At 48.2% G+C, this 27,942-nt stretch overlaps 1 protein-coding gene across 1 annotated transcript in view; it reads left to right on the forward strand.

Annotated features, from left to right (window-relative positions):
- Nucleotides 1-27,942, forward strand: part of LOC128875918 (complexin) — a 132,124-nt gene that overhangs the window by 25,289 nt on the left and 78,893 nt on the right. The window contains exon 2 of the mRNA XM_054121942.1: nucleotides 26,726-26,826. Within this exon, the coding sequence (XP_053977917.1) occupies nucleotides 26,772-26,826 (55 nt within the window). The 5' untranslated portion in view covers nucleotides 26,726-26,771. The remainder of the gene's footprint in view (nucleotides 1-26,725; nucleotides 26,827-27,942) is intronic.

Genomic DNA, 27,942 nt, shown 5'->3' on the forward strand with positions numbered 1-27,942 from the left:
ATTCGTCGCACTCGCGTCAATACTTGCACGGAACGAGATTACTTTCTATAATACCTACGCGTTAAAATAAATACACACGTATAATAAAACATAGCGGTAAAAGTGGTCGGAGGCGAGGTAAAAACTAAAAGTAAGGAAAAAATATCGTTTGAAAGTGCATCGCATTAGAAACGTAGCAACAGCTGCGTCGCGTTGGCGTCGACATCGTCCGCGATCCCTGAGTAACGATAAGGCGTGTTCGCTTGAAGAGCGTTGTATTCCAGTGGCCATTAAAGCGGGACGCGCGCGTAATCGGTACGGGCAACAGCGATTTCGCTGGAAAGTTGACTCGAGGGGCTCAGAAGAAAGATATCAAGAATCGAGCGAGAAAAGCTTTCGATGCGACGAGTAACACCTGGTTTTCCGAGCTCGCCGCACAGCTGGTACATCGTCTAGATATCAGCCGCGAGTACCGGCCGTTAAAATGAAATACTGGAATGATTTCTAATGTAACGGAGACCAAGCATCTGTCGGCGGACAGTCGAGAAATTCTCCGCGCGAGTATCGTTTCTCGAGGCGTATCGCTAAAAAGACTACTCGTAAGCGTTCTCTTTCGAACATTGTTCGCAAAACCTTTACCTTCTCGTCTTCGTTTTCAAACGTTTCTCGCAATGTTCGGTTGGAATCACAGTTTGTCGTTGAACCAGGATTCTGGTAAAAATATCGTCCTTGCACAGACGTCTAAATATTTCAACGGTCTCGACGCTCTCGTTGAAACATCAGCGCAACTACTTTACGGCCGACGCGGGAACCGTTAACGTGACAAACATTTAACGAACCATCGTAGATTCGTGATAAGATTTTCAACCGATCCATGTGTAAATTTCGGAAAACGTAAAGCATCGCGATTCGTCCCGATCGCGATCGTTCGGCCAACCTGGCAACGATTCGACCGACCACAAATTTCATTCGTTTTTAGACAAACAATCGTTGCATCGTCCCGCGATATCGCAAAACTTTCGGGTTGCGTTGCCGGATTCTCGACAAGATCCCGCGTCTCGATGCCAGTTTCGGATTCGGCCGAAAATTAACCGACTCGCCAATAAGGTTGGTTCGCAAATTTTCCCACTCTTCGAGTTTCCGCGAAGATACCCACAGCGCTCTGCGCGCGCTCTCTTATCGAGACAATACACAGCGAGTATAGTAAAATCGAAGACTGTGTACACACGGCACCAGCCGCACCGATAAGCCGAAGCGGCCGCGGGCCAAGTTCCGTAAGCGGATCAAACTGGGCCGAGTTTATATCGAAGGCGAAGCTTACGGGTTTCCTTCGATCTCGCTCGGATAACTTGTAACCGTGTTAACTGGTTGGTAAAATTGGTATCGGAAAGTACTTTGAGGATACCGACGGGCCCGAGATGCTAATGCCTGTCGGTGTTGTTGCTTTCTAACATCTCGATTGCGATTATCGATCCGTTCAACTATGGAAGTCCAGACATTGTTCGCTACCTGTTCGAGCTTGTTAGCGCTCTCTTGCTCTCTACGTACGTTTCGGTAGCTCCCGTTTGCGGTTGGCGCATGCGACGATAATCCCCGATACGAGAATAGAAAACTCGAATATATTAAGTGTCATCGAAATACGTTTAGTTGATCGAGCGTAGCTTTGTTTAATTCTCTCGATAGGTATTCGACGAGACAAACCTGTAAATCAGAGTGGAATTTCCGATCGAACATTAACGTAACTGCCTTTTTGTTGCAGGTATGTTGGACGCGTACGCTTCCGCTACTCTCTCAACAGATGTGGGCATCGGTGAGTTACCAAACGATCCGAACAGTCGCACATTAGGCGATGAAAGTTGGCAGAGCTTAAGCGCTCGCGTCGCTTACGGAGGCCAAGCTAATCGCTAGAATAATTTACGCGCGGTGGACATTTTAGCGCGCCAACTCGAGAAGAAGCATTATTACGCGGAGAATTTAATTCGAAGCTTTTGCCGTACTACTGCGACGGATTATCCAACGTTTTACCCCGACCAGGCGTGGGAGAAACGCGTTCCTAAAAGCGAGAATGCAATTCTTTCGGTAGCAAAAATTCGTTTTTTCAGCTCGATTCACAGCTTTTTCCCTCGCGATTCTATTACTCCGATAGTGCGCCGCTATTTTTATCCAAGGGCTTCCAATGATGGTTCGATCGAGTTTGTCGCTGCGCCGACGCGACGCGAGCAAGCTGAAAAACCATCGTTAATTAACGGGCTCGCGTTTGTTCGCGATTTATTCGAGCCGGCCGTTTTTCGTCGTTTGGACCGTAATGGATTATTTACGAAGCTCGTCGACTCTGACGCGACCAAGTATGAAACGTTTCGAGACGCCAGAGGAAATGGAAAGCTTTCAGCGGAGACAGATTGGCAAATCCACACGAAAAATTCTCGTTAAAACGCGCTCGAACGTGCGTTTCCGACCGGAAAAACTGTTCTACTAGACGATATTCGACGTTGCTTCGTTAACGCGTACGAATCTCGCGACGATACGCGTCCGATAACGGACCGCGCGCCTATGCGTGGTAATGCGCCACGCGAGGCCAGACGATGCTTCTACCATCAAACAGTGTCTTTTCGTCGGGGGATAAAAGATAAATGAACCGTCTCCCTTCTACGAGCCAAAGTCATGATCCTGTGAAAAATGAGGCTAGTCGTCGCATCGTCGCGTCGTCGCATCGGCGCCGGCGCCGGCGTCGGTGATTCGAAACGAACGAGACTCGTCAGAAACGGGTCACGCACGCCTTTCGATCGACGATGAATCTCGAAAAGTATGCCAAGAGATATCTCCTCGTAATTTCCGCCAAGTTCACGCGATTGAATTTCAGCTGGGCTCTCGGGTTGATACGATAATATTCGAAAGGCTCTAGTTCAACCGGAGGCAACGTATCGAGCAACTCGAGTGTCGCTTTGGAATGCTGACGTCTGTGTAGCTTTTCTTTTTCTTTGCATCGCCGACCAGTATTGCCCGAATCAAGATTTATCCTCGATTTTTCTTCTCCTCGTCCTTTGTTAGATTACAAGAAAGTTTCGTGCGTCGCTACAACGCTAACGGCGACTTCCTTTTTAATGGGTATTACCCATTATAATGGAAAATACGACGTTCTATTTTTCACGCGTGGGCTCGTGCTTTCACTCGTCGCTTCTTCAGCATCTCCGTGGAACCCATGAATTTGACCGGTCGTTAGTTTTCATTTACGAAACGCGATAATAGTCGTGGAACACGGAATTTCACGCTAATGAAAATCTCGTGTCTCGGTCCCGGGAATCGCAAACTTTCCTCCCCTCGACGCGGCGTTGGGTGTAGTCCGAGGAGAGTAAATCCAGTTAGATTATCAGATTTTCCTCTGCTTTCTGTTTGAAATTACATCAGGGACAGTCCAGCAATAGTCCAAGTTGTAATCTTTATCGCGATCCTGGCTCGTGATAAACAAAGATTCCAACTTTTTCGTTCGACGTTCTCGGAGGAACCAAGTCGTCCCGCGAGATCGCGAGCCAACATTTTCCGTCAGGTTTCCAGAGCTTCTTTTCTTTGTTCTTGGATTAATTCACGGACCGATTAAAAAGTAATAGCATATTTTAGCGGTTTATCTTCGATTCGTCTCCCGCTCTCGACTCGTTCGTCTATCGAGCTCGATAAATCTTCGAGGACCTTCGAGAACGAAGAAATTTCCAGTTCGTTACGGGAACTCGAAGTTTCACTGTCTTTCGAGAGAAAAGGAGGATTCCTTATGGAAGGATACTCGTCTCTGAACAGCAGCCACTTGAGCGTTTATGTAAATTCTTGGTCTATAGTTTGGCCTTCGATCCGTTTTATCCGACCGAAAGAACGTCTCGGAATTCTGTCGATTCGCCGAGAAATTTGTATAGCTGTACGCCACGCGACATGGCGAACTATGTATGACGTGTCGTGGCATCACGGCCCGTCTGATCAATGATCGCGTTTTTCACTTTCCGTACCTGTACGGTCGCTTCGGATCGAAACCATTAGCGTCGCGAGACGTTCGAGAGGTGACTCGATTCCAGTCGACTAATCGAAACAATTCTTTAACCGTTGGTTTCCTCTCGTGTTTCGGCTTTTCATTAAAAAAATATCAAGAGAGTTCCGGTTCGCTTTTAATTCCGACCATGTCTCTTCGTCTTGGAACTATTTCGACTATTTTCAACAGCAAAGAGTAAAGGCTCTCGCTCTGAAAGTTGTTCCCAAGTAATTGTCTTGCGTGAGTTTCGACGGGTACTCGGACAGATTAATGATCTTCTTTTCAAAGTACCCGGTCTTTAACGGTATTAAACGTTTCGCGAGCTAAGCTGATTATTTTCGCCGTTGGTTCCAGGATACTTTGAACACCTGGAACTTGGAAATTTCAATAGTTTCGCATTTAACGATGGAACGTTGACGGCCAAGAAGCCGGAAGTTGTTCGTACGGGATGGAGCAGCACCCCGACCAGAATAGGAAGTTTGCCCGTAGAAGGTAAATCTTGTTACGACCTCCGCGATCGCCGGGCTACACGGAAGGGCGAGTAGAATTAAGCTAATCATTGTTGGCCGGCAAATATTTGGCAAACAGTCCATCCCGTTTCCATCCGCTATCTCTAATTTGCCTTCTCCTCGAGCTCCTGTAATTGGGGGGATAGAGTCCGACTGATTAGTAGCCGAGAGATACTAGCCGTGATCAGCGAGTTTCAGCCACGCTACCTCGACGACGAACGAAACGTTTTCGATTGTTTGTTTTGCTCGAACATCGATTCAGACTTGTCCAGGAAACTTAACGGTACGGCACATACCTCGTCGCCCTCGTCGAGAATGCGTTTCGTCCGACGCCGATACGGACGGGGCCAGTCTTTCCAAATATTCACCGGACTCTCCGACAACTTTCGTCTATCGGCAAATGAATAGATAGATTTTGTCAAAATGAATAAAGAAATATACGCAAACGAAAGAAACGGGGTAGAATCTCGGTATGTTTAGGTATTAGGTTATGCCAGCATTGACGTTGATGGAACGATAGAAGAGACCGAGATAGTTTAGCGCGAGCGCTTTCGACGGGTCCTTTTCATTGCTCGCGTCATTCTTGGAAACGTTGTTGGGTGTTCTCGCCACAAAGCAGCTTATCGGCCGGTTATTTATGCGCCATCGTTCTCCTCCGCGAGATTATATATTATACCGCGAGAGTTTGTTCTGGTGTATGTGCGTGCCCGGAAATATCGCTTCGTTATTCTCCAAGCTGAACGTACCCGCGCTTATACTCATCCGACAAAAGGAACGGACGAGGACGCTTTCCCGGTGCGGCAGCCTGCAAAACCGACGTAAACATCCATCGACGTTTTCCTTCGTTTCCGCCTCGCATCCATTTCCTGGCCTCTATTTTTCTTGCATTAAATTGCGACTGTTTCACGTACCGTACAATTCCCTCTCATGCAAAGCGATATTTATTTGCTTATCCGCTCTTTCGTTCCCTTCGTTGCGTCGGCGTCGGCGTCGCGAAACGGGATTACACGTTAAAAAGTAGCAAGACGAGCGTGAATCGCGAGCGACTGAATACCAGTCGAAAGAAATTAAAAACGACTGGACGGTAGCGCATTCAACGCTCGTCGTCCTCGTTGTTTGCGAACAATCGTCGACGGAACATTGTATTTTCGCATCTTTCCTCTCAACTCTATTCGCGAGTGTTGCGAGCCGAGTCTCCTTGGTATGCACCATTAAAACATGTCGAGCGAACGCTTCGTTTAGACGGGAAATGTTTTCCAAATCTTTTCTATTCGTGAAATGTCGCGCTGTAAACAATTTCAACTCATTCGAGATTCGAGTATCGTTTCGATGCATCACTATTTTCGGTAACATTTTTACTTTCAATAAACGATAGTATTATACGTTTCGCTCGATGAAACGATAGCGACAAAAACCAACCTATTAAAATTCTTTTTAAAAGCAGCGCGGGATACTCGATATTTTATATCGAGCTGCGCGGGGTTAGTTGTATCGAAAGAAAGCTTTTTCGTTCGATCGAGATGAAAAACAGTTCGCTCCCAAATTTTTCGTATCGTTCAATGGACATTTCGAAATACATTCGAAAGAGGTAATCGATAATCGAAACGAGGAGGGTACCAGAGCCGTGGCAAATGTTGACTCCGAGCCTCAACTTTTCTAATAAAACTATATCTCGTCCGACTCTCTACCTTTCTGCCTTTCTCGCTTTTCGTTTTTCTTCTCGGTCGATAGTTTCGAGTACCTTTGGAAAAAGATATTTTACGCCTCGAGATCGATAGCAGTTTCGGCCGAATTATCGTCAAGTTCTCTCGTCAAACAAATAACTTGGAACGAATTCGATAAAAAATTGGTCTCCATGTTTATGGTTTTTCTTTCCTTTCACCAAAGCTGATTCATTCTCGTCGACGTCGTCATAGATTAGATAACTCGGATCGATATCTGCTAATCCAACGCGGCGGTTAATTCTGTGAAAATTGTATTTGAATTCGAATAGCTGGCGCATTACGAAAGACATTTATCGAGGTTAAACGTAATAAAGTTGTCCGATCAGGCGGTCAGGGTTCTCGCAACAATACCCGGAACGTTTATCAATTCAGCGAGCTTTGGAACAATAGTCGCGCGTATACATTGATTCTGTGCAAATTCACGCAAACTGGAATCTATTCGAACGATAGTTATTTATTACGGATAATACGTTGACGAATCATTCGCAATAGTAACTGTCACTCGTTTCAATTTCTAGGCCACGCGACGCGCGATGCTCATTTATCGTTTCGCGTACCTATTTCGAACAAAGTTACCGTATATGTTATACCGTATACGATATACAGGTATGCTAATTGTCAGTATTCGAAGAATATTTTGGCAAACTTACGTAACTTGGTGCGACTCGATTTGACTCGACGATACCGTTTTCGGTATGCCTTTCGTCCACAAAATCAGGAAACGCAAAACAGACGTGAATCGATCGACGACGTACAATTCTTGTAAGCTTCTTTTCGCCGTTTTTTTCGCTTGTGCGAAAACTTGGTTTCCGTAGGTTGGTTCGGAACAGTGTGCTCGCGCATAGAAATCTGAAAACAATGTTACCGGTTCGAGGGAATTAACAAGGGTCGAGAGGTACAGTTGAAATACGTTTGAATTGCAAACGCGAGAGAATCGGTGTACCGTCGTTGTACTCTCGCGTTTCAGTAACTGCTTATCGTTAACGAAAATTGGGCGAATCGAGCTGTTGACGGTGCGCATATGTATCATAACGGTCCCTCGGTATTCCGATTCTACTCGGGTTTTCAGAGAGTTTGGAAAACGACCGCACGGTAATAGAATCCTCGAAAATTGGAGCGGTTCTCTCGCGTGTCAGGGGAGCGCTGTTTACGACGAAAAGCTGAAAAAACTCTCGCGAATGGCATGGCATTCGCTGGAAGGGGATTTAAAGGTTCGCGGTAGAAGTATCATGCAAAGGATTCGTACGCTCGATTGAACTCGAAGCGGCTTCTTCATCTTTTCTGCCTCGCTTTCCCGCCTCTCTATTTATCTATATTTTAGCCTCGCGACTCGCCTTGCCTCAGCATTTCTGGACTGCGTTATCTCTTTGAAGTGGCTTGGGTATATCAACGTTGTAATACAGCTCGTCGACGTCGGTTCGTTCGAAACTGACGATCTCCTGTCCCGTTTTGAATGTTTGCTCTTTCATTTCGCATACGTATACGTACGTAGTTTTCTTTCTCTCGAAGAGTGCAACAGTCGGATCTTACTTGGATGTGAAAATTCTGTTCTTTTCATTGGTCGTTAACGCTGGTATCGTGGATGCGTGTTGCGTTCCATCGAGAGATGCAACCTTTTTCCGAAAGAAGAGTACCTAAGTTTGCAAAGTGTCCGTGTGTTGCGTTCCGTGTGTCGCGTTGCGTCGCGTTCCAAGTCGAGTTGTTCGGTGTGTTCGTGCTCGATCGCAGAGATGGCTCTACGGTGCATCTTTCCAAGAATCCGACCGCGGTCTCCTCCCGCGATCGAGATGAATACTTCTCGGATCGAAGATTTCCGTTTCCGTCGCGATTTCCGGCCGAGAGGACATGCTGGATATTCGATTAGGGAATACCGGATATTTTACGCGGCCGGGAGATCCATCTTCGGTCCGGCGCGCGGCACGGTGATGATTTCGATATTCGAATCAACGAGTTATCGAATTCTCGGAAAACGTAAAAGGACTTTTAACTTGCTGTCTTTGTTCCGTGGCTATCGAAAGGGACCGGGAACTACGAAGCACAGCGTGTATCCGATACTTGGATTTACGCCACTTGGTAAGTCTCGAGTCGCGTCTCGTCTCGTCTCGTCTCGTCTCGTCTCGTCTCTTCGAATTCCCGGCCACGTTTTCGCGAGATTTCTATCCATCTCGTTTCGGTGAACAGGCAGCTCTCGACGCGACGACGGCACTTTACTTAACGCAATTAATGACTCGCTTAAACGTCTTGCTCTCCGCCGCGAGTCCGCCGTTTCCCTTTAAATTGTACATTCCGCCCTTCTCGACTCAACCCCCGAATTTCCGTCTGAATCGATAAGTCCCGGCGGTCCTTTAGTTTCGTTGTTAACGAGAGTCTGCGGAGTAATTAGTGATTCATGAATTGCAAAACCTAGTGCTTTCGACCTCGGGCCTCGCGTTTCATCCACTCTCGTCACGAGAGACCACCTCCCGAATATCCTTGAAATCGAATCGATGGAAAATAACGTGGACGATCTTTCGACTAGATCGGATCGAGGAGAAGTTGGTACTTTTTGAATTCAGGTTGGCGCAACGTTGCGCAACTAAGACTCGTCGGTCGATTTCTGTCGGAGACAACGAAGATAGGGGTAAGCGTGTTGTACGCCGAGGCCGAGGTTGGAACGGCTGTCACAAGGTTTCCACATCCGACAGCGCTTGGGCCCATCTTTGTACCCATTTCCATACCTATTCCATTACCAGATCGGGCAGGTCTGAGCCGGCCTTGTAATCTAATAACTAATCTCAGGGCGACGCGACGCGACGCCTAGCCTAGCTTCGCCTCGCCTCGATTCGGTCGAGCCACGTATTTCGGGCCAAGTTGTGCAACTATCCTCGGCAAGAATGACAGAAGGGCTACGGGGAACCGGTATGTCAAATAAACGGACAGGGTATAATTGACTCGATCTGCATAAACGAGAATTCCCACCCTCGAATCCGTTATTTTTCTATCGTTTCTAGCGGAGAAATTAATAACCAGAGGTGCAAATAAACGTTACAATTCGTACATTCGGAATGCACCGACGACATACCAGCGGTGATAACGGAACTCGTCTCGTCGTAGATAGAATTTTTGCGGTTGGCACGGAGTACAAGAAGAGCCTTGTTTTCTTTCTCCTCGGTAGATAAAAAGGTAATTGAGAGAAGGACAAGGTGTCGGTCGTTTTGAAAATTGTAGGAATCTCTTTAAAAGGAGAAGACGTAGAGACTCGACGACTCGGCTGGTTTTTCGAGGTGTGCTCGATACGGTTGTAGAAAACGGAAAGCAAGCACCAGCGCCGCCGCGCCGTTGCCGTGGCTCGCCGAGAACAAGACGGAAAACGGAAAACGGAAAACGAAACGAGGTCGACGTAGGCCTAGCTACGTTCGTGGGTTTTCCCGCGCCACGGATGCTCGAAAAACTGGGTCGAATATCCGTAGCTCGGGTTTTCTAAAGCCAGAGTTCCGAAGCGTCCCGACCCAGCCCACTCGACGGAAAAGAGCTTCGAGCGCTAATTAAAGGGGCTGCCTCGCTACGAGGGGGAGGTTATCTCGCGTAATCTTTCACCGTGACGCGTCACCCACCTTTGAATATTTCGTTTTCTTGTCGCCAACCGTGACGACACGGTTCGCCAAAACGTCACCTTTGCCCTTTCCGTCGCCGACGACGGCATTTTATTTGAACGACGTGGGCGAGACCCTTGACGACTCTCCGCGCTTTACGGAAGCACCCGCATTCGAGTACGTCGACCGATACCCTCGCGATTCTCGTTCCGAGCAATACTGCTACACCTGATTTTACACCAACACACGAATTCTTGCACGCTATTCTCCTGCTACGTAGGTAGTAGGTACTCTTTAATTTTATTGCTGTTACGTTTCGCATTTCTTTTGTTCAAAAAAGCCTTCTCGATTCTATCCACGGTTATTAATTGATACTCGGTTATTCGTCGGGGTGGACCGTATCATCCTCGGATTGCATCGGATCGTATCGGATCGGCGCGTTTGCGTCTCGAGGTACAAAAGCTATCGCGAGGGAGAAACGAAGCGAAGCGAAACAGTCGGAAACAGCGAGCAGGGCAAAGATAAATAGGGAGATAGAACGGCAAAGCGGACGAGCGAATAGATAAATGTGTAGGTCGTATGCGGAGAGTCGGGGTGGGCCGAACGGGCTTGGGAAATAGGATCGGTCGATTCCAACTGTAATTGGAAGAATCGATTTGTTGCGAACTCGAGCGTCGTTCCAGATTCTCTCGCGTGCCTTCTAATGAATTTTCAGTGCAACGTCGACCTGGCCCGGCTCGGCCCGAATCGTCGTTCGTATTTCATGTCAGACCAAGGAAGAGTATGACCCCCCGTATCCAACAAGGGGTGGTTCGGCTGTCGGGTATCTTTCGGTAACTATCAACTTCCACGGCCCTCGCATTTGCCTCTTCTTCACGAACAAAACAATTACGTACGTTGCTTTCTTTTTTCGAAATGTTTTCAAACGCGGATCTGTTCGTACACGTGTTTTTCGTTTTTCGACGAGTTTCGAACGCGACGAGGGTGCAAAGGTGCGCGGCAAACGGTCCCCGAGGCGGCCAAATAAAGCTCCAGGCTCGTAATTTTCGTTCAGGGCGGACATACCGCCGTAAACAAGACCAAACACTCGTGCGATCAATGAAGCGACGCGGAGCAGCGCGGCGCGGCGACCCGTGTACAGGTAATTCGCAATAAAAGCTTCTCGCAACGCGCTTAATTAAACGAGGTCTGTGCGCGCTCGCGTTCGTGGACAAGGGCCGACTTGGCGTGGTTCGCTTTCAGCGTTTCGACGAGCTTTTAGCGTCATCGAGCGCACCGTCGTTGCCAGCTTTGCACGCGAAACCCCTGCTTGGAAACACTCCGGTATCCCTTTCGTCGAGGAACACGATCTTCCGCTCTGTCGTCCCGTAGCGATCACCACGCCGCGCGCCGCGCCGCGTCGACGCAGCTACTCGCGAGTTCGCAGCGGCGCGTTACATCAGCTTACGGTTATCGGTTAACGATGGAGTTAACCGTTTACGGCTGGCACGCTCTTTACTCACCGTCGTTGCAGGCTCATCGTTAACGTTTCGCCCGATTTCTGGCTCGGTAAATACACGAACCGCGCAAACGAAGAAATACTTGCGAAACCATACCCACTCGCCGAACCGAAATGCCGTATATCAGACTGCAGAGACGCCTCGTATTTCTCACACGTACCGTGTTCTTTCTCTGCGAGCCTGTCCCATTTACAGCGAACTCTTCGAACAACTCGTAAATCCCCGTAAAGCTATTTTTACGAGTCGATCGAGTTCCGTTGCTCGAGCTGTTTTCACGGATCTGACTCTTTTTTATTGACCACGACTCGCGAGTCAGCCGCGCCCGATTTTCAAGTCGCGGGGAAACGTTTACGGCGAACGCGAAATGCACCCGCGAACAAAGCGGCACCGTTTGAGCCGCTCGCGACTACGTTCCAATTGTTTCCGATCGGTTTTGGATGCGTCCCTGGATATCCCGTCGGTTTGGATATCCCTCGTTGGGACTCGATTAGCGACGGATACCCGCGGTTACGGAATAATTGCTAATCGGGACCGCGATCGAGATTTCGCTGTCCGTCCGCGTCCGAGCACACGGAGTCGAGGTCCGTTCGAAACGATACCGAGCGGTTGAAATGTTTCGATTCGACTCGAACCGGCGCGGGCGCGTACGGTTTCCCATCTGTCGCTGTTATCGTTGGAAACTTTCATCGTCCGCATCCACGGCACGTAACCAAGTTTCGGATACGGGTGTACATACTCTGGCCGGAGGAACAAATATTCGGTACACGACATGTGCTGTTACATTGTTTCCAGCTAGACTGCCCGATTAGCTAAAGAGCTTGCGGACAACTACGACCTGGTCGAGTTTCGACACGCTCCATTTCGGATAACCGAAATTATATCGCGTATTCGTTGCGTCCTTTCCAGCTCAACTAGAATTATTCAAAGTTTGCCGGTAGATCGTGACTTTGAATTGTATGTTTGGTGAACGGTACAGCTACAACTTGGTAAATTAGTTCGCCGACCCGTTTGAGACCAAAAAATGTGAAAATCCAACATTTTATTTTTAAGAGACGATTTTTCGCGGAACAACCTTCGTAGGAAATGCGAAATGAAATTTCTTACCTTTACCAACTATCATTGTTCGCGTTCGAGGAACTTGGTTCGGAGGTCATTGGTTTTTATCGGTCATACACGGTATCCAGCGACCCGTGTGGAGGATATTCAGGAAAAACAAAGGAGCCCGGAGCTTTTCGCCTCGTTTCCACGTCGTTGACGACCGGCCCGGAGCAAAACTATTCCAATTATTAAGCGCCATCCAGCCGCACAAATGTCCCGGCAACTGTGATTGCCAATCTTGGCTCTCTCCGTTTCTCCAGGCACGCGAACAGTGCTCTGAGAACATGGGCGAAAATAGCAAGTTTCGTCGAGGGAATGTTTCGTTTGGGTTTATTCGTTTGCATCGAGAGTCAACCCGAACGCGTCGATATTTTATGCTCGACCGCATCGAATTTACGGAGAATCGATTTTACGGTACATCTTTTCCGTCCTCGTCGATATTCCCACTCGTATCGATATTTCCAATGCTCACCCATCAAAATAAATAAATAAATTTCGTTCGTCCTTGTTTAGAGCGAAGCGATGCGAACAGATTCGAGCAAAGTCGTCTGGACTAGGCTCGTTTAAGCGTGCATCCTCCTCGGAAGAGACAAATCGTCAAATATTTGCTCGTAGGCTGTGCTCCTGCTGGTATATTTTTGGTAGGAAAAATTGATCGTGAGAAAAAGAGGTCAGGGATAAAGACGAGGTAGGCTGCTTCTCCTCCGAGAGAACGTCTTATTTATTTTTGTACTCTTGGTGACTTTCCGGACGATTCCATTCTCCTCGGGCGTCCCTATTTCGGGCTTTCGTTGCTTGTTTATCCGTTACCTTTCGCGTACATGCTTTACGTCGCATCGGCGTTGACTCGACTAAATTGCGTTTGCACGAAATCATTGATAAATCGCGAGTGTGTTTTCTGGCGCGTTCGAATGTTGAAGCGTGCCTGATCTACGCGTTATTCGATCGAAAAGACATCGAAATCGTCGCGAACATCGCGTCCGGCCATGAAACGCGAGGACCGATCTCGAGACGCGGGGTCGCAACGAGACGAAACGAGACGAAACGGAAGGGTGGGATCGTAAAATTTCCTTCGGCGTCGCGGAGTACCACTCAGCCCAATGAAACTTGGACGGCCGTCATTACCGACGAGCAGCGCACGGTCTCTTGCCGGCTTTCGAGACACCACTTTCCGGTTTCTCGTAGATTCTCCGAAGATGGGAATCTTCTTGCTCGTCATCCTTCGACCGCGATAAGACGTCGCGTCGAGTTACAGCCACGGGACTGTTTCCTCCGTGTAAAATTTCCTTCCGTCCCCGTTGGCGCTCGGTTCGTCACGCGCACGATTCCATTTTTCATATTTCCCGAGCATCGAATTCTGTCCGATGCGAGATAAGCAATTGGCGGTTGCGCGTACTTTTGGTCGAACCAAACGATAAATTAGCGTTAAATTGGAGATTCTTTTGATACCAAGTTTATACCAGGCACAACGAAACAATGGAAACCGGTAGTAATCGACGGCAACTTTCGCCTCGTGGCCGTTCCAGGTATCGTCTCCTTCGAGTACACCCGACTTTTTCCGCGGGGACGGGGAGAGATGCTTTTAACGATTGCGAGCATTCTCTCGGCAATAACTATAAACAAAGAAGCCGACGAAAACATTCGAGTACCACGGCAATGTTTACCGTGCAAAGCTTCTCCGAATTGGTGGCACGCGAACGGAGAGAGACTCGTTCCCGGAATAAGTCTCGTGGGTAATTCGTAAACAGAGGTAGTCGGTGCTTGTCGCGGCGAATTAAAGCGCAGTCGGGAATCTTGTACGATTCTCAGAGTCCCGTGGACTCGGCGATTTTTTTTCCCTAACAAGAAAGATAACGGCTCGTTACGTTCGGGCGGAGCACGGCACGGTTCATTGTTAGCGAGAAAGCTTTTCTTTTCGGAGATAGGAATTATGTCTAGATGGAATTCGTACAATCGTTCCAGCCCTGCCGCCTCTTCGGCTCCTCTTCTCTTCTCTTCTCTTCTTTTTCTCTTGAAATTTATTATTCGGTAGTTGAGTGGAACAACACTTTTTACCCGGACTACTTTCGCGACTACTCTCGACGGTTTTGTTTCACCTTTACGAGAAGATTTTCGACATCTTGGACGACGTCGACATCGAATCGATCGCAAGCAGTCCTATTTTCCCGCGTTTCGCTTATAACTCACCGCTATTCGGAGAGCGCAAGGATTCTCACGACAAACGAAATTTTAATTCTCCAAAGTCCTCTTCATCCACGTCGGCAATTTTTTTTCAACCCCCTCTGCTCGTTACTTTCTCGCGAGGGAACGATTAATCCTTCGCGAAGAGGCTTCGCTTGTAAGGAGAATCCCTGATTCCCAGTCTCGGGAATTCTGGTTCTCTTCGTTATCGGTCACGACACGAGTTCTCGTGCCGTTCAGCGCAGCCTAATTGAACTTTAACAAGGAGGACTCGTCTTCGAGTCTGTCTCGTCTTTCGCCTCGTCCCGAGGGACGTCGCGTCTCTTCTCCCGTTGACGTGGCTGTCTCGAAAGAGCCCGGGGAGCGAGTAGACGCGACGGGAACGTCTTCCAGAAGATTGGCCGACGTCTGGTAAAGCGATGGTCGATGTAACTGTGGATGGCAAAGTCGTGCAAGTCAGCCGAAGCATTAACAGCTGTTCGACGACGAAGCGGGTGTCCTCTTCGTCCAACGATATCGATGACGAACCGAATGATAAATCGAACCCTGCGATTAATCGTAAGGAAAATTACCGACCGATTTCGAATTATTTCGTTTCAACGAAATTATAATCGCGAAATGTCGCAACGTTATCGTATCGTGCTTCTATCGGCTGTCGAGCTTACTATTCGAAGCGAACCTTTGATTTCTATCTCGATGCCTATGCGCGTCCTCGAATCTCTGCTTAATTAGCGAATTCGCGACCAAGTCCGACCGCGAAACGAATTTATCGCCTACTGGATAGTTATCCCTATTAAGAGCCGGGGATTTAGTCGTCCGACGGTGCTGCGAGAAAGCAACGGGCACGTAGCTTTTCTTAGCCTCCTTCTCGGTGAATAACGATGCCTCTGTTATCTCCCACCTACCCCATCCACTTTTACGCTCCAATTTTAAGCCCTTACCTTTAACGAAGACTAAGACTCTTCGAGTTTCTTCCGCGCTCCGGAAGCTCGCCATTCGGCGTGCAATGAGTTCCGAGAGCTTTAGAAGAGAAAGAGAAGAGCTCTTCGAATACCAGCCTCCGGTAACGAGGCCAATTATCCATTAGAATCCGATTCTGATTTCAGTAATTCCTTCGTTACGGTAAATCATTGTTTGCCGCGTCCAATGTCCATGTCCGATAGGAAACGTTACGTCGACGTCGCTTCGTCAAGAAATTTGACCGATTTTGTTTATTCCTATACGAGCACCTTTCTGACCTTCGAAAAAACCGTCGTTTTTTGGTCAACATTGGCTGAAAAATGTTTCGAAGAACCGAAGACACCCCCTACGCCGCGCGATTCTTCGCTTAGAGTTTTCGTACATCTACATACTTTGACGAAGATCATCGAACGACGTTGAGCCCGACAAACTACGTTTTACGCTCGCGCACAAGCTGTTGACGATTTAAAGCTTAAGAAAAATTTCATCTGTAGTTATATTATGCTTCGTTTGTGACTAAAGCGACCCAAGCTTGTTCGTTGTTCGTCGAGCGGGTGCACCCTATCGCGAACCCTTGAAATTCGCCGCTTGAGCGGGATTCTTTCCTCGAAACTGCAACAACTTTGTTGTACTCGCGCTAGGCATTTTACGGTTATGAAGCAAGGATTTACATAGAAGCGAGCACGCTGTACGGTCTAGTATTCTGGGTAACGTTATGCTAACGTTTCATTCCGAGAAAACCGCGACTGACAATGAGTTTCAATTTTCAGGGTACGTTAGCGAAACGACCCGACGTTCCCGATCATTTTTGCACCATGGAAATTTTACGAAGAAGCCTTGTCGAATTTCGAAATTGCTGGAAACAAAAGTAGCGTCCGTGGCAGAACTATAACGATTAATTTATCGCGGCGTATCGTTCTAGCGGACGACGGAGATCTGGATCGCTAATCCGGACACGATATTAACAATTCATTCGTTTAACCAAATGCGATCGTTGCCGATTAATCGTGACTCTGTACCATAATTGTAATTTCCTATCCGCCTATAGGGTATAAGCACTGATTACATAATTTTAGCGAGCTTTACGATAATTGGTTCCGGGTGATGATGAAACGCGTTCCTCGTTCGATTTGGTTTCGTTTCGTGACGATCGCGGTCGCGACCGCGACCGCGACCGCGATCGTATCGAACACGGTGATTCTTTGCGGTGAATTGAATGCCATCGACCATTTCATATCTCGAACGGAAACGAAAGGAAAATCTTTCGAAAGAAAGATCTGTCACGGACAGGCTGCTCCTGTTCTTCGGGTTACATAATCCACAAGGGGAATTAATACGTTCGGTGTTTGTTAATTATGCGTACGATAAATAAGTACGAACTGGTTGTCCGCGAGAGAGAAAACAATTTTTCTGGCCGAGTCATTGATGAAACGCGATTAAGTTTCCGAAAAAATTGAAACTACAGACCTTTCGAATTTGCACTCTCTTTGGAAAATATTATTTACCACCGGGTTACCGACCAAGTTACGTCGTGCTCTGGCGATGCACGAATCAGACACTGTGCTCTTGACAATTTTACAACAGAAATTCCTGCTGCTCTAACAACGTTAAAAAGTTTGCGTCGGCTCTGAAAAACGTAACAGCATTTGCGATGCTGAAAAGCGAATTCGGGGTAAATTCGTTTCGTAACGTAAAAGCGAGACGCCGCGCCGTGGTTAACGATCAAGGGGTTGTATCGCTATCACCTTTACCGGCGAAACAGATGGAAAGTTTTCTTTTTACGTGAAACGATAACCCGATGACTCGAAAATACCGAAAGAAAGAAGATCGAAAAGACGGTACTTGTGATTCATTTTTGAAACGTTGCTTATTTTCCAAGTTTGGATCCATCGATCGATAGAATCTTTGATCAAAGATGTATTCTTCCCACGTGAAAAGTCCAATGCCGAGAGATGTTCCGTAGAAACTTATTTCTTCGAGATTGGCCCACATTGAATATTTGAACCTTTCGTTCGCTTATTCGTCGAGCTTACGAAGCCGTGTCTCGACCTACTCGACGAAAATCCGCGCCAACGATTGTCATTTTTTCCGGCATCTTCGTAGCTGATATCGCTCGACCTTGCCAAAGGAATAGTTAGGAAATTCGTCGAACAACGGTTTCAGTTTTGCAGAGTCGAATCCTCGTAGTGGTACGAGTCGATTATACGGCGGACGCGCTCGTGGATCTTGTAGCGAAGCGTTATAGGCGGAGAAAAATACAGTAAACGCATAGCTGGAGCTTCTAAGATAAATACGAACCAAGTCTGCCGTTTTTCCACTTTTTCGCTATTCATCGGTTCAATCGCACGGTTGGGGATTTCTGGTTTCGAGAAAAAAATCAATCCTTGTACCGGTCGATCGGAATCGGGTATTCGAGCAAAGAGGAACGAAGGGGGATACATGTACACCGTGACTTGGACTAGCACCGCGTATCGATTCCCTCTATTATTAGTTCTCGTCATCGACCCCCATTAGAATCGTCGGAAGCAACGCTCGTAGCTCCTTTCAGACTTGGTTATTGGATGTTTCACAGTGGATAACGCCTTTGACGCGACTCTCGGCGATAGCCTGCTATCTGCAGCACCGTGGCTTCGGGTTCTGTGCGATCCGTGACAGGTGGACGAGCCGCGGTCGTCCGTGTCACCTCTAGGCGTCGGCGTCGGCGTCGGAGACGCTCTCGCGAGGGCGTCGGTTCACCGATTAGAGGAAACGAGACACGCGTTAGGCGAACAAGAATGATAACCTTGATCGGTCGATGTCTTTCGCGTTAGTTCGTAGTCAAAGTCAACGCAAACAACGATCGACCTCGTGAACCATAATCTCGCGTAGCTACCGAAGACGACTACTTCGAAAAGCTTCCACCGAATGTTCCCTGAAACCACGAGCGCGATTTCGTCGAAGGGAACCAAGGGAAAGAGGAAAGAGGAACGAACAATGCCGGTCTACGACACGGAGAACCTCGAAGGCTGTATCGATCGAGTCGTAGCTACGAGTTTCTTTCTTTTCAGCGAATCGTTGGTCGATGCACCCCGTGGCCTACGCGTACTCGCTGCGGTTGCAGCGACGCCGACGTCGACGCTTCGCAATCCAGACCTGCCCGGTATAACAAAGCGGAAACTCTCTGCGTATCGTCACGATGTTTCGAGTCTAGTCGGTGCTCAACGATGTTTCGTACTCGACGAAATTTCTTATACTCGCGATTATACGATGAAAAGCAAACGCGAAACGTGTCGTAACGGCATGGTAGTCGCGTTCGTTTTAGCCTCGACGGAACGGAACGGAACGGAACGGAACGGTGAGCGAGTCGATGCATCCAGATGCATCGTAAACGATACGAGCGTATCGCGGCCTCGCGGGGACTCGTGTCGGGTAAAGTATGCGGCGAATCGATAACCGAGCCACGTCGATGATGACGCTCGAGAACGCCTCGAGAAAATATGCCTGTTTTCTACGCGCCTCCTACTTCGAAAACCGTTTCGCGATTCGCAGTGCAATCGAGAGAATCCAATGATCGTTGGTCGAAACGCTTCTCTTGGACGCCAACGGCGACGCCGACGCCGACGCCGATGCCGACGTCTCGACGACGATTCCGTGTTTCGGTGAACGAATAAAATTGTTTGCCTAGCATCCAAGACGATAACTTTTCGCGAAATACGTTGGAAACGCAAACGACTAACTCGATCGATCCGAAACTTTGGAGACAGGGAACGTTTTGCAGCGGATGCGTCGAACGGGTATGGAATTTAAACGACCAACGACACGGAAACCTACAACTTACTTTGCTTTCGGGAAAATAGTACTCGCCCGACTGCTACTTCACCGCGTGTTACTTTATTTCCGCGGCAGCGATCCGTAATTTTCCTCGTAAGTTTCCGGGGCCAAGATTTTCACCGCGTTTCCCAGCTGGCTCTTCGGTCACGGACCCGGAAGCGCATTCTCCAGTGGTAGAGAGCAACTTTCGCCTTACTCGGGGAGAGCTTTCGTTGGCTGGAGCGAGGCACGCCACGTCGAACACGCGAGTATGGCGCCGCGAAAATTACGTCGGACGCGGCAAGATTAAGCGCAAGCTTCCAACGAAATAGAAATTTACCCTCGAACGGAATATGGTACGCGACTGAATTCGTACGAGTAAAAAAAAACGAGTTTCGCATCGCGTCGCGTGAGATCGATCTCTCCAAGCAGGTACCGCGTGAGAAACGGAGGGTTCGTCGAATATTTCGTGGAAACGAATCGTGGCCGATCTCTCGCAAGATCTCTAATATCGGAAGTGCACCCCTTAATATTTCTTCGTTTCGCGAGAAACGTCCCGCTTCCACTACGGTGTTCTAGCTCTGTTCGGCTCTGGAAAAACCGTCCGCGAGACAATGGCTGCGATACGTCTTTCCCGACTTCCCCACCCCGAATCCCCTCTTTTCATCTCTATTTCTTCATCGATCTTCATCTTTGTTCGTTCGTATACAGAGCGCGAGGTCGACGAAAAGTCGACCTAATTTATCTCACGGGTCACGAAATTTCTCTCGGCGTGTTTAATCTATCCACGGCCGATGGGATGGCATAGTTTTGCTTTTCATCGAGTATAATCTTCGTGGACAAATATTTTTAAAGTTATTCGTTTTTACATTTTTCCGTTTTTCCAACAATCTGCCCGAGAAACAAACAAAAACACCGCGCGACGCGCGAACCCTTTCGAATCGAAAACCTTAGGATTCCAGAGACGTTCCGACTGTTGATAACATTTCGAGCATCTCGTAACTCGTAACGCGTTTCGTCTCGTGTATTCAAACTACGAAGCGGTCGTCGCAGTGTAGCGCGCGAAACTCGTCGTTTGCCAACATCCATCGATTACCTAATCGATATCGACGTTCGCGGATCGAGGAGCGTAGAAAGACCGACGCACCAGGTGTCGATCCGTTCTCGCGGCCAGTGTTCTTCCGCGAACCGCGTCTTTGGACGTCAATTTATCGTGGAACGAGCGATTTCTTCCCGCCGCCGCGCCGAACCAACCAAGATATTACATTAGAAGCACACCCAGTGATAAACAGCGCTGGATCGACGGTCTCGAGTAACGGGTTGCAGCAATTTATCCCTGGCCGCGGGAATCTGTATCCGCCGTTGTATCTTCCGGGACCTCCCGTGGGCTTTGAGTTATTATGTTTTCCGACAAGACTGGAACGAACGAACGAACGGACAAAAGGACGCTCTGGAGAGAAAGTCTGGAAAATATGATGGTACGAACTGCTATCGGGATATCGTAACACGCGTCGCGACGCAAATATAACACGCTCGATCCAACGATCGAATCGCGACCAAATTTTCTTTTTTCTTGGTAAACTTGAAAGATTACGGTAAACAAATTTTGATGACGATACGTAATTTTAAATAATCTGGAAATATAAGTATCCTCTAATATAATATCGTATTATAATATCGTGTCCTTTGTTCAATTCCGATAGACGGTGGACCGATTGGTTGGATCGATTGAAAAATTCAGTTTTGTCACGGTTGCGTCTTTGTCCAAGTTTTGACAAGCTGCGGATACCAAAGGATTTTTAGTCAGCGGTAGGAATGACGTCAGGAAAAACGTAATCTCAAAAATAGAACCCCTTTGATATCGAGGATATATCCCGGGGAAAAAGGGAGAAATTCGGTCGAGCGATAAAACCGAAAAAAAAAAAAGAAAACAGGTCGCGCCTTTGTGCGTCGCGAAACCCCCGGATCTATCTCTAACTGTGACTTTGAAAACGTACCTCGACTGGATTTTTTCCCGTCCGATTTTTCAAATGTTCAGTCACCCATCGGATTGTTTCGCGTTAGTTTGTCGCTAAAGCATTGTTTTCTCTCTAATGAAATTCGAAGCCGAGAATACTTGGTGACGAATAGTCTGCCGAATTCCATCGAAAAGGCAACGACGCCGACGCCGACCCCGATGAGTGTTGAAACAGACACGGTCCGAAACAACTAGTCGAGAGACTCGCTCGAAAATTTCCCGAGCTCGATGAAAAGACTCCCAAGATAACGAACCACGACATACCGCGGCGAGATTTTAGGCTTCCTCTGGAAAATTCGGGATCCAGACGTTGCGGAGAGTAACTTGGAAGATGAACGTTGAACTCGGCTCGTATGTACGGTCGATTGGTTGCTTTTCGATGTAGAAGATACTTTTAAAGGCACGATTCTCGAATTCCTTTAGCATCGGATGATATACCATCGAGTCGGTTGGTTTTCGAATACCGGACACCGGTAGCGTCCTCCTACGTTTTGTCACATATCTATGTAACTTTAACAAATAATTGAAAAGAAAGATTGTTTTACGTATGTCGTACGTATGTACGTCTCTCTTTCGAGTCTTTCGTTTAAATGTTGATCAAGATTGATATCGTTTCGCGTGGTTTATCAAGCGGCTGGGTATAGGTATCGCTGAAATTTCAAGTTTCAAGTTTACTTTCCACTCGAGGCCCTCGAGTTGTTTCATCCAGCGACAACTGCCCCGTAATTTCCGTGGAGCACGAATTGCATAGTTTGCGGTGCATAATGTTCTCCGAGTGTCAGCTCATTTTACACGGCACACCGAAGGATAGAACTCGAGCGAAAGGGTTAGAGCTCGAGCCATTAACAGCCAGGATAATTTAGCGCTTAGTTGCCGAACCGACTGTTACGGCCGCGGCGCTCGAATCTTGGTCGGTATCTGGCCTGGAAACGGAAGGAGATAAAACGACGCTGCTGCGGGAGACACTTAAACGAGACGATAAACCGCCAGCTGCCAGTTTTTTGGCCACGGTTACGCGTTTCTCGGGAGATTGCGGTAAAATGATTAATGGAAACTGCGGATGGTATCGCGAGGCCCGAATTTCAGGACAACGACGAACCTAGCAGAATCATTTTTTGATGGATCGACCGACCGCGTTGATGGATCCGTCGCGTTACACGGCTTCTTACTTACCGTCGCGCATCGGTGCAGCTAATCCAGAGATTTCGAGAGCGTGCTGCAAATTTGTTCTCAACTAAAGTATGATCGAATATCAACGAACCGAGCATCGATTGTTTGATCGTTGCGATCGCAAATTGTTCCTTCGAGGATAAATCGGACTTTCGATGGGACCGAAGACGTTACCGCAACGCAACACAACGCAATGCAACCCAACGCGTCAAAGAGAAGATAAAATAGGACGACCGGGCTCGAGGAAGCATTGGATATTCATGATCCGGGTAACGATATCGGTGATCGACCGTAATGAACTCGGTGATGGATGTCCCGTGGTTAACCGTATTCGGAACGGTTCCGCGCCGTGCCGCGCCGCGCCGCGCCGCGCCGCGCGCTGGTGCACGGTGAATCGAGTAATGCGCGAATAAAATCAATTTGCTTTGGTACGCGCAAGTAGATATACCTATAGGTATACGAAATTCATTAGAAAGATGCCGGACCAAACGATTTCTTTTGAAAATGATTAAATGCGTGGCTTTTAGTTGTCGTCGGCAATCAAAGAAAGTTACGAAAGGATTTCCCGGAAACACTGGCATCGAGGCAAATTTTAAATATTATTTAAGTAAAACGCGAGAAACCGATTCTATTCGCAACGCGCACTATTCCGAAGCGTTCTTCTCTCGAGTGCATTACTCTTCGCGATGCGACGAATTCGCGCGTAATTTTCCACGGAAGAAACCGAGCTGAAATTAATTAAAGGGGCAGGGCTCGTACCCGGCTTACGGTGGGACACTTCCTCTTGTACGTTCAGCCCTCGACCCCTTTCGACGAAAACAAAGGTTGCGCGACGGAAAGGTCGACAAACTCGCCTAATTATTTTCCCATTTGCTCTCGAGTCGGTAAGTTTATCACTGCTCCGTCCGGCCGCGCCGTCGTTCTTAATGCTCCACGAGTAACAAATGTCGAAAATAGAATTTGAGATCAGCCTCGTAGACTTTTAACTCGGTTACCTGATCCAACGTTCCGTGTACATTCTCGAATCGCGGCAACTCCACGTTTGGAAACGGTGAAAGAACAACCTCTCGACTATCGAGCTTCGTAACGCGGTTAACCGCCTTCGACCGGACGACGAAGCAAAACGTCCGAGGGAATCACCGAAATTCTCGCTACCCTCTGCGACCATCGAACTTGTCCATTAACGCTGGATTTCTCTATTCCCCGGCAAATCTCGCGCTTTCGTTTACAAGCTCGAAGTAAACCTCGGCTGGGAGTCTCGAAGAAAGGCTCGCCAACGAGTGTCGTACCGGAAAGCGGTTGTTCCAGTCCTTGTCAAAGTCCTTGACGAGAAATCCTTGATTACACGTGGAAGCACTCCACTTCGGTGGTGCTCGCTGCTCGCTGCTCGCAGCGAGGGTGGCTCGCGGCAACCGTTTGCGTCGTTTTCAAACATCTTTCGCAACGGCACCCTTCGGAACCTCTCGAAACGGCCCAACGTCGAAAAAGGCTTTCAGCGGTCTTTCGGAGTTGTTAATTTCACGGGAACTTTGGCCGACCGAACGTCACGTTCGACCTGACCTCTTTTCTCGACCACGCGCGTTCGCTCTGCTTAAAGGTTCCTTGGAACGCTCGCTATTTCGCAAGCTGATTTCGCTTTTACGGTGCTACTCGGTAAATTTGTAGTTTCTTTAATCGTACCGCGTTTCAACGCTCCCTACCTACCGACTAATGGAATTTTTTCTTTGCGAATTATCGGTTGTTCACCGCGGCGATTCTCCAACGTTCAACGCTTCCTTACTCCCTTTCTCTCTTCTGTCTCCAACATCGATGATATCGAGCTAATCGCTTTTCCAAACAGACACCTCGCAAAAGATACTAATTTTGGAAAAGGATACGCAACATCAATGTTTCTAAACGAAAACTCGTGTTGGACGAAAAGTTTAAAGAGCCGTACTCTTATTCTCCTGACGAAACCCTGGACTCTGGACAAAAGTAAATGATCCTTCAGGAAGAACCTCTGTTAAACGGAGATCCAGAGATTTCCGTTCGGACTGTTTCCACTTCCGGAGGCGAGACCTTCGCCACTGCCGAACGCCAAATCCGCGTCTCTGGTCTATTTAATTAGCGCGCGAGATGAAGGGCAAAGGGTTGCCCGAGGTGGTCGTTGCTTTAACGAGGCGACCGTCCTCTCATTCGAAGGGTACTCGAGAATCTTCTCGACTCATCCTTGGCGTGGAATCAGCCGACGTTCCTCGATTCGCTCGGATATACCAAAACCAAAAGCATGCCCTCCGCCGAATTTCCCTCTGCTTACATTGCCGACGTTAGGGCTGTTTCTTTGTTTCGCTTTTAGCAGCGAAAAAATGCGATAGATCCTCCGTAAGTTTCTTCGATTACCTACAAGACAAGTTGCTCGAGTTTCGACAAATATTTCTCGTGCTATCCAAGTGGTTGTTTATCTACCGAGCAATGAAAAGGGAACGCGATACAGCGAGAAAGAATATTCTCGGGAATCTCGACGGGTGTTTTGCGTGCCAATAGGGTTGGCTTCGAGCGTCGTCGCGTCGCGTCGCTTTTCCACCACCGTCCGTCGTAACCTCGTTTCAGTCGGGAATAGAATTTCCGCAACGTGCGATTTCCTTAGCTCGCGTCGACCTCGCGAGGATTTTAACGCGATACGATACGCTTCCATCGGCTTGTCGGGGTTCGCGTAAAAATATACTCGAGGTATACTTGGACGATCCATCGAAAATTATTTACAGTTTATTTGTCTACCTCGATCGGTTCTTTTACAAGTATGACCGAACTCGACGAATCGAAAGCCGCGGATTGCTCGAACGGAAGAAAAAACGCGTTCGAATACATCTCGAGAAAGCAAGGCCCGTTTCGTTGATCGTAGTTGGGCTGGGATAAAGGAATCGCGCGATGTTGGAAAATCACGGTGTCGGGGCCGTGGAAAGGGAGAGGCGCCGAGACGTCTCGGCGTCGGTTTACCAGCGGTTTATCGGCGTCGTCGTCTCGCAGCCGCTCTGTTTCTCGTCGACGCGTCTCCTCTCCTTCCTATTTCTCTATCGATCTTTTCTGCTCCCTGTGTTTGGCTGGCCGACTACGACACACTCTGCCACCGTCTTTTTCGCGCTAGCCGCCGCCGCCGCCGCCGGGTAAACGACGTTGATGGACCAGCGTCGACCAGTAAAGCGATCGTGACGACACGAGGCAGCGCGAGTGCGAGCGTAGGCGCGGGCGCGCCGTTTGTTTGACGCGTCAAACAATTTATTCGACCTAACGGCGAATGTAACGGTTTCGTATTTACCCCCGAGATTTGAATGGCAGTAGCTGCGGCAAGCAAAACACGGGCTCGCCTCCTTTCGATCTCCATGACGCTCGTGAGGCGGGAATGCGTCGCGACATTACGATACTTTTCATTGTCGGCGCCGGCACCGGCGTATCAAGACCGACGACACAGCGGTCATCTCTCGAGAGACGTATTTCATTTTTGCATCGAACCACAGACCGAAAACCACTCGAGACGGTAAACGGACCTGGAAAAGGGAGAAACGAAGAGAAAAGAGAATATTCCGACTCTCGTGTTTGATCGGATCGGATAGGATCGCTTAGCAATTTGCGAGAAGAAACATCTTTAGGTTTTCCGTATTTTCGAATCGCTCTTCGTAGAAATTATTCGAATGTCGCGATACTTATTTCCTCTGGTATTTCGTGGAACTCAAAAATCCTCCCCGAACACCACGCTACGATTTCACGGTTCTTGGCCAGGAATATTTTCGTCGTTATAGTCCAACATTTGCCCGAATCGTTTTATCGGAAAGCCGATTTCTTTGCGGCTGTTTCGTTTCCTCTAATAAACCGCATCGCGTACGCGCGAATGCGCCCTCGCGATCGGCTCTGCTTTGCCGGGAATTCGTAGCAGGGCTGTCGTATGCGCGGCCACTTCGGATAACTTGAAATCGGATCGAACGCGGTATTACTTTTCACGACATCGTAAAAGAAATTTACGAGGTAAAAACCGTATAACGTTATTACCCGAAATGGTTATTTCGTGGCCCAAAGAGATTTATGGATACCGTATGAAAACGGTGCGACACTGTCGAATCGCGTCGATTTCGAACGAGAGATGAAAATTTATACGAGGCATCGTTGACCGAGTCGTCGATATTTCCACTCGCATCACGAATATGTCGAACGCAGCAATGAAACGATTCGCATTGGTTGCAGGTTCTACGGACGTTTGGCTACCGCACGGTAAGCAGCGAGCACCAAGATGGCAGCATTCGTGGCGAAACAGATGGTCGGAAACAAGCTGAACGCTGTTAAAGGTACGAGCCCGTCTTTCCGATTACTTTAAAAACTCGCGAAAAAATTCGGATTCGATCGAATCTTGAACTCCGAAACGTACACGAAAGAATCTTGCGACGAGTCGCGTAGAGATCGGGGCTGAATTCCACGAACGGTATCTTGAACGATCCTTTGTAGTTCATCCTTCGACGTACATCTTCCGCGGAGAATAATCGTCGCTCGGCGAATCGCGTCGCGAAACACGTTTTCTTTCGTTTGTTATCCGGGAAGTTTGTTTGCGAGAATGCTCCGGTTGCTCGATTATCGGACAGAGTTTAATCCCGAGGGATCGGCCCTCGTCGCGCGATCGCAATCGAGAATGGAATCTGCGAGCGACGATCCAAGTATTTCCATTAGCGAAACTCTATTTGCTCTTAAGTTGCGCGACGCGTGGACCTTATCGCAAGAAAATTCCTTTCGCGAGAATGAAAATTCGATTCGTAAGTGTGAACGAAATCCAACTTTGGAGATAATAGGCGTAATCCGGTTCGTGCGTCCCGAATCACAAAACTGCGATCGTTCTTCTCGCACGAGGAATCGCAGCGACGCACGATGTTTGGCTCGATACGAAACCGAGTCGAATCGAAGACGCGATCCCGGTCTCGGAGAATGCCGTTTAATCGTCACCGAAACGATATCGGCCGGTGCGGTGGGCGAAAACCACCGTTTTACCGCGTCTCGATATATTTCTCAGAACAAGAACGATCTCAGAGAGTTGGAATTAAGATTGATCGCTCGCGCGAATCAGGAAGGAAGAAGGCATTAGTCCGAATGACGAAGCAACGTTCGCCCACCACGGGAAAAAGTTCTTTGTATTCGGTTCTTGGTAGATTCGTTCGTAACGCGCTTATTCCCGTTTCATCGATCCACGTTAAAAGAATCCGTTTTCTCGATGCATGGCGATGCAACGAATGATTTTCGTCGATCCCGAGGAGAATCGGTCCGAGTATTCGCGAGTTCTCGTCTCGGCTATTCAACGACACGCTCGATTTTCATCGCTCAAGGTGAACGATTTGCCACGCCTCGGTGAATGATAATCGCTCGCGAACAACCGCGAATCCAACTGTTACGAAACCCACTCGGTATGCGTAATCGAA

Source organism: Hylaeus volcanicus, chromosome 4 (assembly GCF_026283585.1).
Source record: "Hylaeus volcanicus isolate JK05 chromosome 4, UHH_iyHylVolc1.0_haploid, whole genome shotgun sequence".
Classification (NCBI taxonomy): Eukaryota; Metazoa; Arthropoda; class Insecta; order Hymenoptera; family Colletidae; genus Hylaeus; species Hylaeus volcanicus.